A 19,397-nucleotide genomic window follows, 5' to 3' on the forward strand; every position below is an offset into this window, starting at 1 on the left:
TACGGATGATATATACTTGCAATATTTACTCTTTCTACTTGTGGTTTATGTACTTTACTTTTTAAAAAATATTTTAACTTTTAATAATGATTGCCTATTTTTACAATGATTGTTTTTATATTATTTATTTTGTTTGATTGTTGAATGCTGCCCTGTCACTTCAGGTGATATGGACAGCCAAATAAATTTAGTAAATTATTATAATCTAATCAATACAATACAGTTTATTATATTATATTATATTATATTATATTATATTAATTATATTATTATATTATATTATATTATATTAATTATATTATATTATATTATATTATATTATATTATATTATATTATATTATATTATATTATATTATATTATATTATATTATATTATATTATATTATATTATATTATATTATATTATATTATTATATTATTATATTATATTATTATATTAAAGGGAAGGATTTTTTAAGAAAGAGAAAAAATCTTTTCAAACAAGATTCTTCTGAACTTTATGTTTGCTTATTTCTAGTCACTTTGATCTCACAGGGTGATAGTGTGGTCTCATAATCCCATGAAAGCATTTGACAAGCAATACATACTTGTGATTTTTTTGGCTAGTTAAAAAAAAAGTCTGTGTACATTCTTCTTTCACAATTCTAAATCCTACTTTCCTTTTAGAAATGTCTATATAGTGGTTAATTAAGTCGGGACAAATGTGTCATCCTCTTCTAAAGAAATATTTTTCATCCATGTTTATGTGATATTTGAACTAGTGGTTTTCAAACAAAAACAAGCATCTAAGTTAACCTTCCCCAACTTGGTGCCCCCAGATATTTTATAATCAAGCAAACTGAAGCACTGTGAAGCAATGGGAACACTTACTTTTCTGTGAAAGAGAAAAAAACAGGGAACTCTTGTGTCTTTGTACTATTTACAAGATATTAAGGGAAAGTAAGTTGCTTTGCATGAATGCACAGGGCAAGACAGCCAGGAATGGTTCCCACAGCTGCTGTATATGTCCCCTACATCCCGTCCCCACCCCCACCAGCTCCTTTTAATGATTCAGATACAGGTGCTTTGGGCATGCGCTCATCTGTTGCAAAGTCTTCTTTCGCATAATTAAAAGATCCAAAAGATCCTGTCCACCAGCCTACTACATAACACATGCAATTAAAACAATATAATGCAGGTTTAAGTATTATTCTTCTATAGCCTTTAGTTTGGGGCAGGTAGTTTCTGGTGGCTTTTTGATGTTGATTTTTAAATGGGCATTCATCTCCGTTCACCGTCAGTGAATTGTGTTAATAAACTTGCTTTGTTGGAGTGATACTGAACAGAGCATTCCTTGCCCAGGACAAGCTGTTTTGCTGGTTAACTAAGCAAGAAGCTCTAGTATGATCTACTCAGTCCATACCGGGAGCACCATGGGGGAGTAACAAGTTAAAGCCAGAGGCTGAACAAAATCCATTTCTATATAAACTCTCCAAAATTTGGAGTCTTGGCCTCCAGCAGTCATTGTTGTGAACCTGCTTTCCTTCTGAATTAGATTACTCTGTGATTCCCCCTTAAATAATCTGTTCCCCAAGTGCGTATAATTCACATGCTGTTGCTGCTTACATATACAGCCCTGTGAAACGGAGCCTTCCTTTAGCATCGGTCTTACCAGATGGCTAAAACATCCTGTCTCTGCTCCCCTCCAAGGTTATAGAAACTCATAATTACAAGAAACCAGAGCTTTTTCTGAGCCCTCTTTTTTCTCAGATTAGATTAGGATGATGAGAAAGGGGGGGGGGAGCGGGGGGGGCAGTCATTCCTGCAAGTACGATATGATTCAGGGAGAATTTCTTGCCAGGAATAATCAGCCTATCCAGGGCCTGGCTAGGGAAAGGAAATCAAATAATGCAGGAAAATAATGTATGTGCTTCCTCCCATCCCAAAGCACACTCTGGGTCCCCCCGGGAGGATCCCATCACAGTTGAGAACATAACTTACTGCTGTCCAAGGCAATAGCCTTACTTTCTAACTGTGCTTTGCTTGCCCAGCCTCGGTTCCTTCCACTTGGCAGTGGCTACCTCTGACACAAGCGCTCATTTCAAATGAATTTTCTTATCCCCGCCGAGGTGGGAATATATAACTCACTCTTGGTGAAATGGAAAAACTAGAGGAATTGAGAATAGTGGAGGAACTGTATTCTGCCAAGCCGAGACAGCACTGTCTGCACTATGGGGCACACAGATCTTGCTTCTGCCAGTGATCCTCTCACGCCCTACTTTTTTTGCCCTCACTTAAGGAAGAATCTGAAATTGGAAACTACACTCAAAAAAGTTTTGCTCAAGTTGGCAAAAGGAAAAGACCAAAAAAACATATCCTACACCCTGCAGATATTTCCAGATCCCGTTTTCCCAAATGCTGAACACAATGAAGACCAAAGAAGGGGGTCTTACCCAAAAGGCTGATGCCCAACCGGGAAAGTCCTTGTCTTAGTCCTTCTCCCAGATTTTCTGGCAGCTGCCTTCTCCATTCTTCTTGCCGATTGTAATGCTCCTCATCCAGGGAAAGCCTATCCATATTTCGTGCCAGGCTTGTTGCTAGGTTGGTAATAGATGTTAGTGTACCTGAAGGCAAACCGATGAGTAAATGCCCAGTTAATTTGGAAAGGGCAAGAGATGTTATTACAGGTAGTCCTTGACTTACAACAGTTCATTTAGTGTCCATTCAAAGTTAGAAGGGCAGTGGAAAAAGTGATTTAAGAGTTTTTCACACTTACGACCATTGTGGCATCCCTATAGTCATGTGTTCAAAATTCGAATGCTTGGCAACCAACTCATATTTATGACAGTTGCGGTGTCCCAGGGTCAGCTTTTGAGACCTTCTGACAAGCAAAGGCAATGGGGAAGCCAAATTCACTTAATAACCATATTATTAACTTAACAGCTTCAGTGTTCACTTAACAACTGGGCAAGATAGGTTGTAAAATGGGCCAAAATTCATTTATCAAACGTCTCACTTAGCATCAGAAATTTTGGGCCAACTATGGTCACGAGTCAAGGAGTACCTGTATTTTGTTTAAAAATAATGGAAACTACTGCAATCAAGATCCATAACGCATAAAAGTGGTATGTCACACTAATAATAAATGATACTACGGTATTAATAAACATTCCAATAAGAAATGTCCCCAATTCTTAATCCATTCAGTAGCTTTTATTATGAACTCTGCTGTTAACTATGATACAATAAAAGTTAAACTGGGATTGGCAATGTGGCAATCTATAATGGACTCCAGCAGTGGTGGGATTCAGCCAGTTCGCACCACTTTGGAATAACCGGTTGTTAACTTTCTGAGCAATTTGGTGAGCTGGTTGTTGGGAGAAATCATTAGGGCAGAGAACCGGTTGTTAAATTATTTGAATCCCACCACTGGACTCCAGGGAACTAAGTAAAGTTCTTAGCTGCCCCCCCCCCAGGTTTTCAAAAGAGAGAATTTTTATTTTCAATTTTTTTTCCACATCCAGGCCATAGCAGGAATAAGCATGATTTTGTCAGGCTATGAAAAGGTTGCTTAAACTGTATCCTAAACCAAGAAGCAACCAGCTAGTGAAACTTCAGCAAACAATAGTACTACATGGAGATAATCTGACGGCGCTTTGAACTGCTGGCAAACTAGCCGTTTTCCCATCTTTGAGTCTTTTTCTGTTTTCCAGCTGGCCTAAGGAAGCCACAAGATGGCGCTCTGCCTGTACACAAATCCAGGGGAAGCCAGATGTGTGCTTGCTTTTACAAATGTGCTCAGCAATATTTAATAACGGTGTCTATTATTATCTTTTCAACTACATATGATGAGGCAATGTGGTGTAAGATTTCTGAAGCACTGCAGAACTTCTTGAACATTTCTGCTCAGTTACTGCATTACAAAATGGTCATGTGGGAAAGCTTAAGTCACTAGTAGAAACAATAGCAGAATAGAAAAAGTTCTCCCCCCCCCGACACACACACACACACACACACACACACACACACACACACAGAGCAACCTATGCCTTTCATTGAGACTCAAGGAGCTTAAAAGAAGCTGAGGGTGAGTAGCAAGTTCATCTGAAAAGTTTGATGCCTTGATGACCCTCTGCTAATGAGAATACATGGAATTAGAAGGAAAAGATAGATACCTTTGGATATGTGCTTTACAAATGATGTGGTCCCTCTGGAAACCCCACTAACAAATGCGCCTGGCCCACGGGTGAGACCTTCATAAGGAAGCCTGAAGAAGTCTGCAATCCCATTCCCAACACTTCTCACCAAACTGGCTGGGCTGCCGAGAATTTCCAGAGATCCAACAACCCATCCTGCAAAAGAATGACACACGGTTAAAAAAAGAATAAAGTGCCGAGGCTCACACGAACTTCACAGAAGCTGCGTTTAAGTAAAAAGAACAGGAAGAAGGGGGAATAAAACCCCTAAATCTCGTCCCCTTGCCTCCCCCCCCCTCTTTTTTTTTAACACTGAAAATTTATCACATCATAAACTTCCTTTGAGAAAAACACGGGAAATAGCTCATCCACTACAGATTCAGTCATGGCAATCTTTCATGCTTTCTAAATCAAAGAACTCTCTTTGGCAAAAACACAAATAACTTTCAAATGACTTCCTTCCATAAGCCTCCCGTATTTCTGCTAAAGCTACGTGTGGAGAGATGGGTACTGCAGTTAAGAGGACCTGGAGTAATAGGACCAGGGGCTTATTTTGCTTTGGAGGCTTTACATCTCCCAAAGCGACTTTGTTATTTCACGTCCACGCAGCAGAAGAGTCGTGACAGCTAGTTTACAGTGATACACTGTCCTGCCTTGGGGGGAGCGTGAAGGTCAGCTGCTTGATGGGGTGTTGGGAAAGGGAATGCAGGTTTTTGACAAGCACGGGGAATTATTTTAATCCACCCAACAGCTCTGTGCTGATCACTTTCCTGTGGAGTCTAGTTATGGCCAGATAAATGACTTCTTGCTCAACATCACTGTGTAAACAGAAATGGCATTTGCATGCTGATTAAATTACTCAGAGGGAGGATCCTTATAAGTTCCCCACAAGAGCTCGAGGGTGGAGGAATTTCCAAGATTTAGTTTCTTACACAAAGTTACAGTTGCTGGCAGGGAGCCTGACTCTGAGCACGTTCCAGCAATGCTGGCTCTGAAGGCAGGAGGACCAGAAGGCCACCAAGCCTAGGAGACTTTCTGTGGCCAGGGCATTGCAGAGAGACTCCTGTCAAACTAGAAGAGCCTAAGTTTGCACCTGCCTGAAGGCATGGCTAGCTGTCCAGGCTTGTTATGATCAGCTGAGCAGCCACAATGGATGGACAATTTCTCGTGCCAGTTCTTTCAATTAATGCAGTACTTCTGCAACTTACGATGGAAAAACATTCCAGAGTGAGAGACCAGGCTTTATCATACTGATCAACTTACAAGGTTATAGAAAAGTCTAGTAATTTGATATACCAGTTGACTTTCACGCCAATAAGAAAAAAAAAGTGTTTCGACATTATGATTTTTCATTCTGTTATTTTTAATATAACTTAAAAATAATAATGATCACATAAGCTACAATAGTTAACAGTCCACTCTGACAAAAGCTGTTCCTTTGATTCTGCAGTAAGTGGTATGAAAGTAATTGTTTTGCATTTCCTCTCCTTTTCCAGTTCCTGATACATTACCGTAAGTGTGCTTCTTCCTGAAATTTTTCAGTGAGCCTCAATAATTGAATAAACCTATCCACAAAAGTGTTGTTGTTGTTAGTTGTGAAGTTGTGTCCAACCCATCGCGACCCCATGGACAATGTTCTACCAGGCTTTCCTATCCTCTACTATCTTCTGGAGTCCATTGAAACTCACTCCTACTGCTTTGGTGACTCCAGCCAGCCACCTCATTCTCTGTCGTCCCCTTCTTCTTTTGCCCTCAATCTTTCCAAGCATTAGGCTCTTCTCCAGGGAGTCCTTCCTTCTCATTAAGTGGCCAAAGTACTTGAGTTTCATCTTCAGGATCTGTCCTTCTAAAGAGCAGTCAGGGTTGATCTCCTCTAGGACTGACCAATTTGATCGCCTTGCAGTCCAAGGGACATGCAGGAGTCTTCTCCAGCATCATAGTTCAAAGGTCTCAATTCTTTGGTGCTCAGCTTTTCTTATAGTCCAAATTTCACAGCCATACAAAACATTACACAAAGAAAAAAGATAACTTGTTTGACCACCTTAGGGTGGTCCTGCATTTTCCACTTCAATTATTTGCCCATATCCAACAAGAAACAAACAACCTCACAGTGTCTCACGCCAGCAAAGTAAAAACTTATTTAAACAATACTCCTAACCTTATCTTATTGCAAATAACCTCAGAATTCCAAATAAGCAATTGGGCGATCAATTATTATTCCAAAAGGCTATATGCCACCAGGATATTATTTTCAGAAAATACATTGGATGTCTGTTCATACTCAAATTTGCATGGATACCAAACCACCTAATCCAGGGTCCACCTTTCAAATCATTCCATTAATCATATTTGCATGCTGGCTCATTAAGTCAGACAATACCTGCCTTGAATCCGAGGCTTTTATGGAACAGTAGTATAGACACCTATGCCGGGAGTGAGTATAACATTTTCAGTGTTTTTAAATGCTTATGTACTTGAGATAGCTTATACTGTAAGTTCACTACTGAGTTGTCCCAAGGGAAGATTTCCCAAGGGGTGGCAGAGCTGAATGAATTAACAGCTCTTTTGCCAAAAAAAAACCAAAACAAAAAAAACCCTGCAGGGACATGTCCAGGCAGTGTAAGAATTGGACACAATTGAAAGGAAGAAAAAAATATCCATAGATTATTTGTTTTTCTTTTCTTCAGTTCAAGCACTATCCATTCTGACTGGCATTTCAAGACCTCAGACAGTTGACTTTCCCCACTCCTGCTGTCAATTCCTTCTGAACTAGAAATAATTCTGGGAGTCTATGCCTGCAAGACAGGTGTGAACAATGGGTCATTCCTACGGTTTATTTGTCTTACCAATTCAAAGAGAAAAATGTATGAGTTCATCTGTTCTTATAAACAGATCGACCTGGCACCAATACAGGAGAGTATCTGTTGCTCTCTATGCTTGGTTGTTTTCTTGCAGACATGTTATTACCCAAACTAGAAATCCTAGTTTGGGTAATGAAATGTCTGCAAGAAAACAACCAAGCTCATAGAACACCAAGGACTCCTCAGACCAATCTGGATGTGTCCTGCAGCATTTACAGGGCCTTTGAATATGAAATTAGCTCTTCCACTGAAACCCATTCACATAGTGGTTGACAGGAACACCCATTAGAATGATCTAAGCCATAACAATTGGAATGGAGAAAAATAATTGTTTCAATGCATTGTATATTTCTTGTATATAAAAATGTGCTGCAGGGGTTGAGTCATTTTGTGAATGTGCAGGTATGGAAGCAAGACAAGCTATCCATTCATCTAAAAGATTGTTTGTTCAGTATTGATCTTGGATGGCAAAGAATCAGCAAAACAAACACACTCCTCAGATCAAAGGACAATAAACATCTGCATGCCAGTCTAGTGTGAGGATTCTGTGAAGAAAGACAGATTGCTAATCATAAACGGCAGCCAAAGAGAAACTGAGCAAGAACACAAGCTTTCAATGGCCTAATGTGCTTCAAATTTAGAGAAATGAATTGGATAAATTCGAAAGAAACTCCTTTTGTGAGATCATGTTAAGAAATGGTTTGGAATTTAGAGTTGAGTGGCTGGCTAGCCCAGCAAAGAGACGATCAGAATGTAGAATCATCCCTCTATTTGTCTCAAGGTTTGTGACTATATCCCATAAAAGTCCAAATCATTTTTGCTGTTTAATATTACTAAATTTTCTTCTCATTTTCAGATGAGGTTTTAAAGACAATATTCTTTGAGACAGCATTGTTACTTTACAGCTGCAGAGCAATAGCTATGCTGCCTACAATAAAAAGTAAAGTTTCTCAATGTCTGCTATCTGAATAGATAATCCATTTTTTCTTAGCAAGAATGCAGAAACAAGTTTGATTGCCTCCCCCTTATTCCAGGATGTTTTCAATCTAGCTCACCTAATATTCAAAATAACATTTCCATGAGTAAGAATGGAAGTTAATTCTAAGTACTTTGTAGCCATAACTACACTCTCGGGAACCTCATAATGATGAAGCTATGGTCATCTCTCAGCTTATCTCGCATTTGATGAAATAAGCTGCAGCTCATGAAAGCTTATGCCTTTGAATAAAACTTGTTAGTCGGAAAAGGTTCTGCCAGACTGATTCTTTCTCTCTTTCAAAGAAAGAAACAGGCATCGCTCAAAGACAACCCACATGGGTTTTTGATTGTCAGTGCAGGGCAAAGCATAATGTCTACTGGGGTCTTTCAGAAATGCAGCCATACATTGTAAACCTAATCTAAAAAAAATGTGTACAAGTATTAAAAAGACAACATACTGTACCTGCTCGAAATAATGCTCCTGCAGCATAATGCATGGCCAGGGCATGAATAAGCTGCCTGGCAGTTGTAAAAAGGGGTCCTCGTTCAAACACAGAAAAGGAGAGAGGAGTGTGATCTGAAGCAATATATATCTTCAGTGAAGCATGGATGCTCACCAACACATTTACTGGCTGGATGGCCAGCTTCCTTAACTTCACTGGGTAGACTAAAGCGTCCGTGTGCTGCCTCACTTGTTCTGGCAGCGCCTGGCTAACAGTTAATGCTTTCACGGAATGACAGGCGCTTTTGCCGTCTGGAAGATAGGTCTCAAATAAAGTCTTAATGTAATACACAAACGTGTCTTCCACATACAACCTGGCTGGTTTCAGTTCAAAATTGAGGTCATTCGCATGAAATAATAAACTCTGCTCTTTTGACAAAGTGACACAAAGTTTTACAAATGCATTCTGGTTACATTCTTCCAGGTCTTTACTGGGAAGTGTAAGGTTATGGGCTTTAGCCCACTGAATGTTTTCGTTTTTTTCTCCCTGGCACAACACCACTGGAAAATGAAAATTGGACTTGTTGTAAAGTTGATTGTCCAGCTGAAAGTCTCCACAGTAGATCTGGAGAGTATAAAACTGCTGAAGGTCACTTTTGGTCTCTTCTTGAAATTTGTGAAAGAGAGGTCTAAGGTAGCTAGCAACTGGAACCATATTAAGATAAATGTAGTCTATTGTGAATCTCAGAAGTTCTGATGATACTTTAGGGTTCGTGACGTCATCATATACGGTGAGGCTCAGCTGGTTAATAAACAACTTAAAGGCAAGGCTTTGCTCCTGGCTTCTGTATAAGAGAAAATAGCATTGTAAAGATTCCTCCAGTTTCAAGTAAAAAATAAAATGTATATCCAATTGTTATGAAGTGAACATGATCTGGTCAACTCATGCAAACAGATATAATTATGTGTCAAGCTATACCTTCTACCCATTTAATATAAATGAATATTCCAATTCTTAATGTAATGTTATATTTAAACTTCCTTGCAACATTTTATGCACAGTAATTTTCAGCTGTATTTGTAAAGTAGTGGCAAGTAAATCAATCAGTCAAAAATATCCCCACATCTTGTTATATCTTGGACTGTTTGACAAACTCAATCTACTAGGTATTTTCTTTTTGTTTTAGCTTTGTCTTTATTGTTTTTAAAATAATTATTACATAACACCTTTATGGTTGTTTTATATATCTTCTGTTTTATTGAATTGTTCTACACCATCCAGAGTCACTTTCCACGAAATGGGAAACAATATAAATTCAATTAATAAATCATAAATAAATATGGATAGTTTCTGTTATGGATCATTAATGTCACATTATCAAAGCAGCATTTTCCCGTTAAATCACCATGGCTATTTTAAACTGATGATAGGCTGGCTTGATTCATAGTCTTAACTAATCCTTTGCCAAGCTTAACTGCAAGTGAACCAGTAAATACTGATACTTCATGGTGATTCCTAATTATAGGATCCTTTAAAACTACCCAAACTAAGCCTGCAATAAAATTTCTGTGCTCTCTTGATGCCAAATAATAGAGCCATCATGTTGGCAGATATAAATAGGTGATATTATAAACCTCACAACAGAGATTTTGGAGTTTGGGGGCACCAAGGCAGTGTAATAAAGATGATCAACTATAAAGTCTGTATTGGATTATTCTTCTGTCCTGCCTTGTGAATGAGAACTCCCACAGATCTCAATGGGAGTTATGTGCAAAAAAGGTTTGCTGATCTGGCCAATAAACTTGAAATGTGTGAGTCTTCCCTGAGTTTTGTTTATTATAACAGGCACTTCATGTTTATCCTTTGGTGACATGACCTCAGATGTTAAATTGTCATGCCTTACAATGATATACAAAATGTTAACATGTGGTCTAAACATACGCCACACATATGCTGTGTCACACCAGACAAAACAAATAGTTGTGCTAGTTTTAGTAAGTCACTTCACACCTAGAGGGCTAAACAGCTACCCAGAACAATTTTCTTTCCGAACAGTTTTAACATACCTGATCAAACTGTCTTGGTGTCCTGGCTTTCCTTCAGGTGCTAAAGTGATTATTACTGTCCCGCACTGATGAGCAATGTCCACATAAAGGTAGCCAAACCCAGTTAAAAATATATTCTGCAAAAAATAAATAGTACTTAGAAATATAATAAAAGTAGTGCTGCCTTGATTTATTAAAATCGACGATGTTTGGAATTATTTACTCCAGAGTGACATCTATACAACTATAATGGAAACAAGTGTTTGAAAATGGCAACTTTTCGTAATATTCAGCATTAAATTAAATAATAAGAGACGATGCTAGACAAAAATTGGAAATAATTCAAAAAGTGGATTCTCCAAAATTCAACGAAAATAAAGTCCAGAACATGGAGACTTTGTTTTACATCCCCCCCCCCCATTTATTGTTGAATTTGTCTTACTTACTTAGATACATTATTCCAAAATTATGCACAGCAGATACTTCCAAGGCTTTCTTCAAAGTATGAAAGCATACGGTGTGCATGTTTTTTCCACAAATAAGGGGAGTTTATATCTCTATCCCCCATTACAAAAATATTACCAATTATCCCTGATGAGCACAACTCCTTGCTTGCATGCAGGCAATAATGGTGCTTCGTTCAGATGTATCTTCATTCATCATATTCATTGACACATTTTTGTTTCCCTTGCCCACAAAATACCACACTACAAGAACATTTATTCCCTCAGGAATGTTCTGGCTGAGACAGAAAAAGGTAGTCCTCAACTTATGATAGTACCAAGAATGAAGGTCATAAGTCATGCCAATTGTGAATATAAATGTGCCTGATTTTATGACATTTTTATGGTGGTTATTAAGTGAATACAGCAGTTGTAAAACAAATGCTACAGTTGTTCAGTGAACCAATGGTGGGTTCCTACCAGTTCGGCCTGGTTCAACCGAACTGGTAGTGGCACGCTGGCCTGTGTCGCAGAACCAGCAGCGGTCCAGGCTGGCCACACCTCCGAATCGGTTCCCTGGTCACTGCTGCTATCTTGTTTTTGAGTTCTGCGCATACACAAAACAATTTCTATTGAACTGCGCATGCAGCATGAGCACGTGAAGAGCACCCACGAGCAAACCGACAGTAACGCTGGCTAGAACCCACCCCTGCAGTGAACCCATTTTTTGCGTTAGGCAGTTTTTGCCAGAACACCAATTACAATTTTAAAAAGTCATAAATTGTCATCATGTGACCACAGGAGGCTGCAAAGAGCTATAAATGCATACCTATTGCCAAGCACCCAAAATGTGATCATGTACCTACAAGGTTCAACCGGCCGTGAAAACTTTGAATCCAAGTCATAACTACCTTTTAGGGAGTCCATCGTCATTTTTATGTGATTGCTAAGCAACCGGTGTAAGTCAAGGACTAACTATGTTAAAAGTTATGTATCTTACACCATAAAGAGAAAGAGTTCACTTGAACATTACTTTTTTGTTTGATTTTTTTTATCCTATCTTTATTACTTTATAAGTAAAGCAAGGTGGCAAAATACCTTCCTCCTCCTATTTTCCCCACAACTTCAACAACAACACTGAACACACATTGGGCTGAGAGAAAATAACTGGCCTAAAGTCACCGAGGTGGCTTCCATGCCTAAGGTGAGACTAGAACTCACAGTCTCCTAGTTTCTAGGGCAGCACCTTAACCAGTAGGACAAACTGGTTGTTCCACTAGGCCAATTAATTAATACTTAATATTAATAAGTGTTAATCTTTCTTAAAAGGCTTCTTTCCTCAAAATGCTTGCTGACATGGCATATAATCTCCTGCAGGAGGGCATAACTTCTCTGAGTTGGAAGCATCCCGAGAGACATCCCTGGTTGAAAGATTCTTCTAGCTCTACTTATTGGGAGTATCTGCCCCTCATTGCTCAGCTATGCAGCTCCTTACAACTCTGGCCGCTGACACATCACTACATTTGATTCCATCCCACAGCAGGCCATCTTCTCCAATCCCACAAAATGAAAATTGCTTCAAGTTATCAGATGTTCAAGTTTAGAATACATTCTAAAAATGTCTAAAGAAGGAAGACAAAAAATAAAACCAAAAGAGATATCAAATGGGAGAATCCTATGTTACCACTTCAGTTAAAAAAAAAAAAAGCACTTACTGACATAGAAGAGATAATGATTGTTTCTAAGAAAATATGAATAATAGTTAGAGTTAATTCATAGGGTCCATCTTCCCTCCATAAGAATAATGGTCTACACTGGCTTTTAACTTCTAGCAAAGGCAGGGAATTTAGCTAAACATTTGCATGAAAGTATACTCAGCCATATTGAAAGATATGGTTCTATAGCCACTTGTAAGAATTGAAACACTGTGCCACCTAATGATCTGATACTACAATGTGATGCCTTTCTTTCTCTGGTTCCAGAAGTTTTCCAGTTCAAATAATTCCAGTATTGATGCAAAAGAATTTACCCAACTCAACAAAAACATTATCCTTTGCTTTTTGAAAATTATATTATTAATTTTTAAATTCATAGATTTATGAAAATAAACATATCATTACATATATAAACTGAAAAGTGCTGATATTAATTTGTCAAGAGCAAGGTCTGTGCTGCTTATTTAATTATATCACCAAACCTCTGGTCTACGCAGATATCTATATTTCCACCAGCGTAGTTGTGAGATTCAATTTTTTTTACTATTGTGTCTATGCGTGTGGTTTTGTGGGCATGGCTTTGTGGCCAGGGCAGGGGAAAGATACTGCAAAATCGCCATTCCCTCCCCACTCCTGTGGGAAAGTTACTGCAAAATCCCCATTCCCTCCCCACCCCACTAACCTGCTTTCCAGCTCCGTTCTCCTGTTTAGTGCAACAAAAGAAGATCAGCTGAGAGGCAGCGAGGGCCGGGCCAGCCTATTTGCTGGTTCTCTGAACTACTCAAAATTTCTGGTACCAGTTCTCTAGAACCTGTCGGAACTGGCTGAATCCCACCTCTGCACCAGTGACAAAACCTCATTGCTTCTGAGGCAGGTAAAAACCATGAAATATGCTAACCTAACCAGGGGAAAGGGAAGCTTTTCTCAAATGTAGCCATGCTATTAAAAGCTTGATAAATTACTATTTTTGTTTCTAGGTTACACTTATCTTGGCTTACCAATGTTATTAGTGGACACAGCACTCTTCTGAAACATGAAATAACATCTTGCTGAATTATTTCTTTGAAGATTTCCTGATGGCAATTAATTCCGCAGGTCAAATAAACATAGCAGAGGAAGCCATACTATTTAGTTTCTTAGATTTACAGACATTTGTGTTCATTAAGTATGCTTTTAAACTTGCATTGTGAAAAGTTTTGGGGGCTTTTTTTTTTTTTTTTTTTTTTTTTTGTCCTTGCAACTCCTGCCTGTTTCTGAACGCTTTGGAATCTGAGCCAAAGTTGGCTTTGATAGCAAATGGCAGATGGGAATTTCAGTTAGTATCTTACTGAGTTTTCTTACAAGAAGAAAGAGCACTTAAATTAATGGCTCAACTGAAAGAGCAAACAGCTTGTGATCCTATGATATCGGAGTTGCTTTCATTTTTGTGCCAAAATTACAACCAGAACGAACCAATTCTAATGCAGAGGAATTGTAAGTTCTGCGTTTCTTAGAAATGATTATATACTTGATAGCACATTTTTTCGATATGCTGATTTCAAGATAGAGTTCCATTTGGCGAATAAGTTTTTAACTAATGTAACCAAAAACTCTTTGAACTTTAATACTTAACCAAGAAAATGAAACCAGCAGAAAAAGCAATGGGAGCCGATATTCTCAGGATAAAAGCATCTACATCATAAAAAATGTGAACTTTCATTGGGGAAACCCAGACATAGACTGAAAGTGGCATCATCTCCCTGACTACAGGTTGCCATTGAGAAAATCCATTTCCCATCCAATCCCACACCACAATTCCAGGCAACGCCGGAGAAGACCAAGGGAACAGACAATATTTGTTCTTTTGGTAGCAATTCTAAGATCCAAATGTTCTTATACACTGACCTGTAAACTGCACGAGTCAAAAAGAGAGCCGTGAAAATATTTACAGACTTTTCACATCCTGGACATAAATTGTTTCAACTCCTACCTTCAAAATGACACTATAAAGCATTGCACACCAAGACAACTAGACACAAGAACAGTTTTTTACCGAACACCATCATTCTGCTAAACAAATAGGTGGCGCAGTGGTTAAATGCAGCACTGCAGGCTACTGCTAGATCAGCAGTTCAGCGGTTCAAATCTCACCGGCTCAGGGTTGACTCAGCCTTCCATCCTTCCGAGGTGGGTAAAATGAGGACCCAGATTGTTGGGGGCAATATGCTGACTCTCTGTAAACCGCTTAGAGAGGGCTAAAAGCCCTATGAAGCAGTATATAAGTCTACTGCTATTGCTATTGCTAAATTTCCTCAACACTGTCAAACTATTCACTAAGGCTGCATTACTATTACTACTAGTCTTCTCTTTGTTCCTATAACCTAGTGGGTCTCAACCTTCCTAATGCCACGACCCTTTAATACAGTTCCTCATGTTGTGGTGACCCCCAAGAATAAAATTATTTTATGTTTTCCGTATTTTTTGGAAAATATGTATTTTCAGATGGTCTTCGGCGACTCCTGTGAAAGGGTCGTTCGACCCGGGACCCCCAAAGGGGTCCCAAGCCACAGGTTGAGAAACACTGCTATAACCTATCTCCTCCTACTCATGACTGCATGACTGTAACTTTGTTGCTTGTATCATTACGATATTGATATTGATTGTTTCCTGATTGCTCATTTGTACCCTATGGCTATCATTAAGTGTTGTACCTTGTGAATCTTGACAAATGTATCTTGTCTTTTTATGTACACTGAGAGCATATGCATCAAAGACAAATTCCTTGTGTGTCCAATCACACTTAGCCAATAAAGAATTCTATTCTATTCTATTCTTTCAGCAATAAACAATATTTGCTTAATGATTTTTATTTTTTAGCTAAACTTGGAAACAATATAGCATTTGCTGATAATAATCCCTGGGTAGCATGGTGTTTATCATCCCTCTCACCTCCCTAAAAGTTTTCCTTATTATACTTTCTCATTCCTTTTATCTGTTCACTAGCAACATTTTTTTTGGAAAACCCTTGACCAGAATTCCTTTCCTCTTTAAATCTATTGCTCTATAAACTTCATATATATTCATGGTGCAAGTAAATAATACAAGGTTTCAGCAAAGCAAGCTCTGCCACTGTTAAATGTTTAAAATGAAAGTAATCACCAATGTGGGAGCTAATGTTTGCTCTTAAAAAGTTAAAATGATACTCTTATCCAGCCTTTATCTCTCTCTGACAGACTTTGGATAGGAACATTGATTTGAGGCAGAAAAATGATACCATTCCACAATCTTTTGCTGTTTCTATTTTAAATATGGTTAAAAGGCACCAAAAAGCATGCATTTTTAATTGTTACAAGATAATCCCCAAAACAAAAAACGTTTCTGAACAATGGAAAGCACATGTTAATGGATGAAACTGAAAAATGAAATGAAGAATAAAATGTAAAAAAAAATATCAGTTTTTAAAAGCCAGAAAAATATTGTATTTTTGTCCTTACAATGATAACACAACTGCCCTCAGATCAATAATGTATAACGAAGTGATTCTGCTTTATTTTTGAAACTGAATAAATATTTACATATATTGTTCTGCTAAGATCGAGGAATCACTAAACACAATAGAAAAAACAATTATTTAAGAAAGAATCATTTAGAATCTCTTGGGAGGATCAAAACATTACTCTCTCTCCTTTTCATAGTAGATATTTCTTGCTTTTTAAAAGTAAAATAGAAGAGTGTCACACAAAAGTAGCACACCTCTCTACATTAAGCAAAAAAAGAACTTCCTGCTACATGGAAATGCATTCAGTTTCTTTATTTGTAATTAACTCATTTTTAACTTGTAGATAGTACTTGTTATTATTATGGATTTATAATCTGCTCTATGCAAATGTTATCTTTTATTGTTAAAATACTTTATGCTGTAATACAGTCAATTTAAAAGCCAACCAAACCACTAACCTGTGTTCCTTGGTTATTAATATCAACAGGATCACTCCATTCATTTGCCTGTTCCTCCAATGATACAACTTTTAAAAGAATGCTGGGGACCAATTCCCTGGTTTTGCAATCTGGATAGCTGGCAATCTGATGATAAAGCTCGTGATGTACTGCACTTTCAGCTGGAATATGCTTGCAGTAAATAGCAAACTTTGGTGTATCTAGAATTTAAGGAAATATCAAACAGGTACTTTGAAGAACGTTCTCTGAATTTACGGTGTGATTCTATAATATCTCAATATGCATATGCAACTCTAGCCTGTAAAGTACTCTATCTGGCAGATTATCAGTACATACATTTATCCTCTTTACTTCCTTGCCTGTGCATTCTAATGTTTGACTTAAATATGTTTCATTATGAATATGTATACTGAAACAAAGAGTGGAGAAGGAAAAAACAAGTACAAGCCTCTTCATTAAAACAATGAAGCATTACCCTGTAGCAACGAAAGTGACATACCTTTGATGTTTTCTTTCAAAAGCAGTGAGACAGGACACCTGTTGTGGATAATTATGCGAGGGCTAGGATCTTCTGATAGAGTTAAGTATGTCACCCCAAGATGTTCCTGGTAAGTCAGTGCTATAGCTCTAAACAAGAATGCAAATTACACACTTGTTTTTAAAAAAGTTTATCTGTAGTTAAAAATTGTATCTTCTTAGTAAGATACTAAAGAATAAATATTTGAAGTTTTTATACCTAAAATCAAAATCCTCCTATCTTAAAAAAATATTACCCTTATAAAAAACTTAAGAAAGAAAAACAAGATGGGAAGGTAGTTATAATACAAAAAGGTTTCATGTAAGAAAATATAATCATATGTACAAGATTTCGCCTAAAGATGTCCATTTAAAAGGACAATTCTGTAATACGAATGTGACTACTCCAAATAACTCTCCAGCATGAAACACCACTTGTACTAAATAAATGCAAAATAGTAATAAAAAGCAAAATGTATAAGCAAGATGTACATTTGTTAGCATCATGAATGACTGTTATATGGGAATATAAATAATAAATGAAATCAGATTCTTATAATTTATATATAAAATATACAAATAAACATATTAATCAAATTCAATGATTTGAATGTTAATACTTACAGTCATGAATTTAACACTTCCCTTCATATATTTTCACAACAATAGCAAATAAAGCAAACCAACTGGTTATGTTATTATTTAAAAGAACCTCATAGTTGCTCAAGCAATGCTTTATTTATCAGAGATTCCTTTCAGTAAAGTGTCTAAACAACTTTTTTCTGGAGTAACTTAGAGTAGCAAAATGTAATATTATTCGTTTTTAGCACCATACAAACAAAGTAATTGAAATATGGGATTATTGGCATAAATCTCATCCAGATAACAAAAACTAAAACTATAAGGTTTTGCTTAATCCCAGATAATTTGTTTTAGACTCAATTTAAGAATGTACTCTTACACTTTTAAGAACATTCCTTTTTATTAAATAATTTGTTGAACTTTTCAAAAATATTTATTAGTATCCTATGAATATATTGAATGCCTGATTTTAAGTTCTGAATAGTTTTAAAAAGATCTAGTAAAAGAAACACTTGGCCACAATTTTTGAACTTGAATCAAACAAATTGGGGTTTTTTTCTCTACCATAAATAATGTTTGACCTAACATTGATCAAGAATATTAGTCTCATTAAAAATACAATGATTTTATTCACTGTCATAGAAATTGATAATTTTCTTCAACATGTAGGTAAACTATCAAAGCAAATTTTAAAAATTATTTAGACTGTTTCTTGAACTAAATTCTTGTGGCATGCTGAAATCTTCTTACATATTTTCAGTGCTGGAAAAGTCAACTATTTTCTCTACATGCTTTCCATGAATAAAATCCAAGGTTACTCTGGAAAAGCAAGCAGTAAAGAAGATGACCTCATGCAGTATTTGTCAGGCCTGGAAGCCATAGTTTGCATTGAGACTTCAGACCTGCCACATTTAATGCAATGGGAAATTGGGAGGGGAGATCATATGGAGTGTGATAGTTATAGTCAAAATAACATTCTTTTCTCAGTGAGTCAAGGCCGTCTTGCCTTGCACCTAGAGTGGTGTGACTGGGAGGCATCTCCAGTTGGGACTGAGCCTAATTGGACCATGTGATCGACATGTGGGTGCTGGGCAGGGACTTGAACTTTTGTTTGGGTGGGGAAAACCTGGAAACATTCAGATTTGGGTTTTCCCAGATGTGTCAGTATGACATCTCCAATAAAATGGAACGTTGAGGAACCTCAAGCCTCCAAGTCTTCTTTCATTAGGGGTGTTACTTGGAACCCTGACAGTATTATCAATTTCCTATGTTAATTTAACAGGCAGCTGTTTGAAACAAATAGCCAATATTATACTAGAATAACTATCCAGGATCTGTTTATATATGTAAGATCATTTTTAAAACAAACTACACATGCAAACACATATGAACACAGAAAAAAATGAAAATAGTGTTCAGTATGCAATTAGAAAAAAGAAGACAATCTGTCTATTATTTAAGGAGAAATGAGCAAATAACAGAGCTCTCGTGCCTATCTAGTGTACAAAGGCTTTTTATTGCAAAGCAGAGAATAAACTTAAGTGAATAAAAAATATATCAAGTTTGGAGCTGGGAATCTTTACTTTTTTTAGAACTTTGCTAGTGTGTCCGACTGATTTCTGGTAGGAGTACTGTGTTTTGTCAGCAGCTTTTTTTCTAAGGTCTATTTTGGAATCTCTTGAAGCTCAGCCACACTATCCAT

The 19,397-nt window shown here is 37.3% G+C and overlaps 2 protein-coding genes across 3 annotated transcripts in view; one reads left to right on the forward strand and one right to left on the reverse strand.

Annotated features, from left to right (window-relative positions):
• The window catches only part of COX6C (cytochrome c oxidase subunit 6C), a 121,029-nt gene that overhangs the window by 20,609 nt on the left and 81,023 nt on the right, over positions 1 to 19,397 (forward strand). The gene's annotated exons all lie outside the window — the stretch shown is intronic.
• Positions 1 to 19,397, reverse strand: part of VPS13B (vacuolar protein sorting 13 homolog B) — a 312,128-nt gene that overhangs the window by 14,273 nt on the left and 278,458 nt on the right. For both annotated transcript variants that reach the window (XM_087706818.1, XM_087706819.1), the window contains exons 53-58: positions 17,097 to 17,224; positions 16,598 to 16,797; positions 10,525 to 10,640; positions 8,479 to 9,302; positions 4,156 to 4,332; positions 2,434 to 2,604 (exon numbers count right to left, since the gene is read on the reverse strand). In XM_087706818.1, the coding sequence (XP_087562944.1) occupies positions 2,434 to 2,604; positions 4,156 to 4,332; positions 8,479 to 9,302; positions 10,525 to 10,640; positions 16,598 to 16,797; positions 17,097 to 17,224 (1,616 nt within the window). The remainder of the gene's footprint in view (positions 1 to 2,433; positions 2,605 to 4,155; positions 4,333 to 8,478; positions 9,303 to 10,524; positions 10,641 to 16,597; positions 16,798 to 17,096; positions 17,225 to 19,397) is intronic.

The sequence above is a fragment of the Thamnophis sirtalis genome, unplaced genomic scaffold, assembly GCF_051295495.1.
Source record: "Thamnophis sirtalis isolate CommonGarterSnake01/CBP01778 unplaced genomic scaffold, rThaSir2_p1.2 scaffold_2, whole genome shotgun sequence".
In the NCBI taxonomy this organism is placed as follows: domain Eukaryota; kingdom Metazoa; phylum Chordata; class Lepidosauria; order Squamata; family Natricidae; genus Thamnophis; species Thamnophis sirtalis.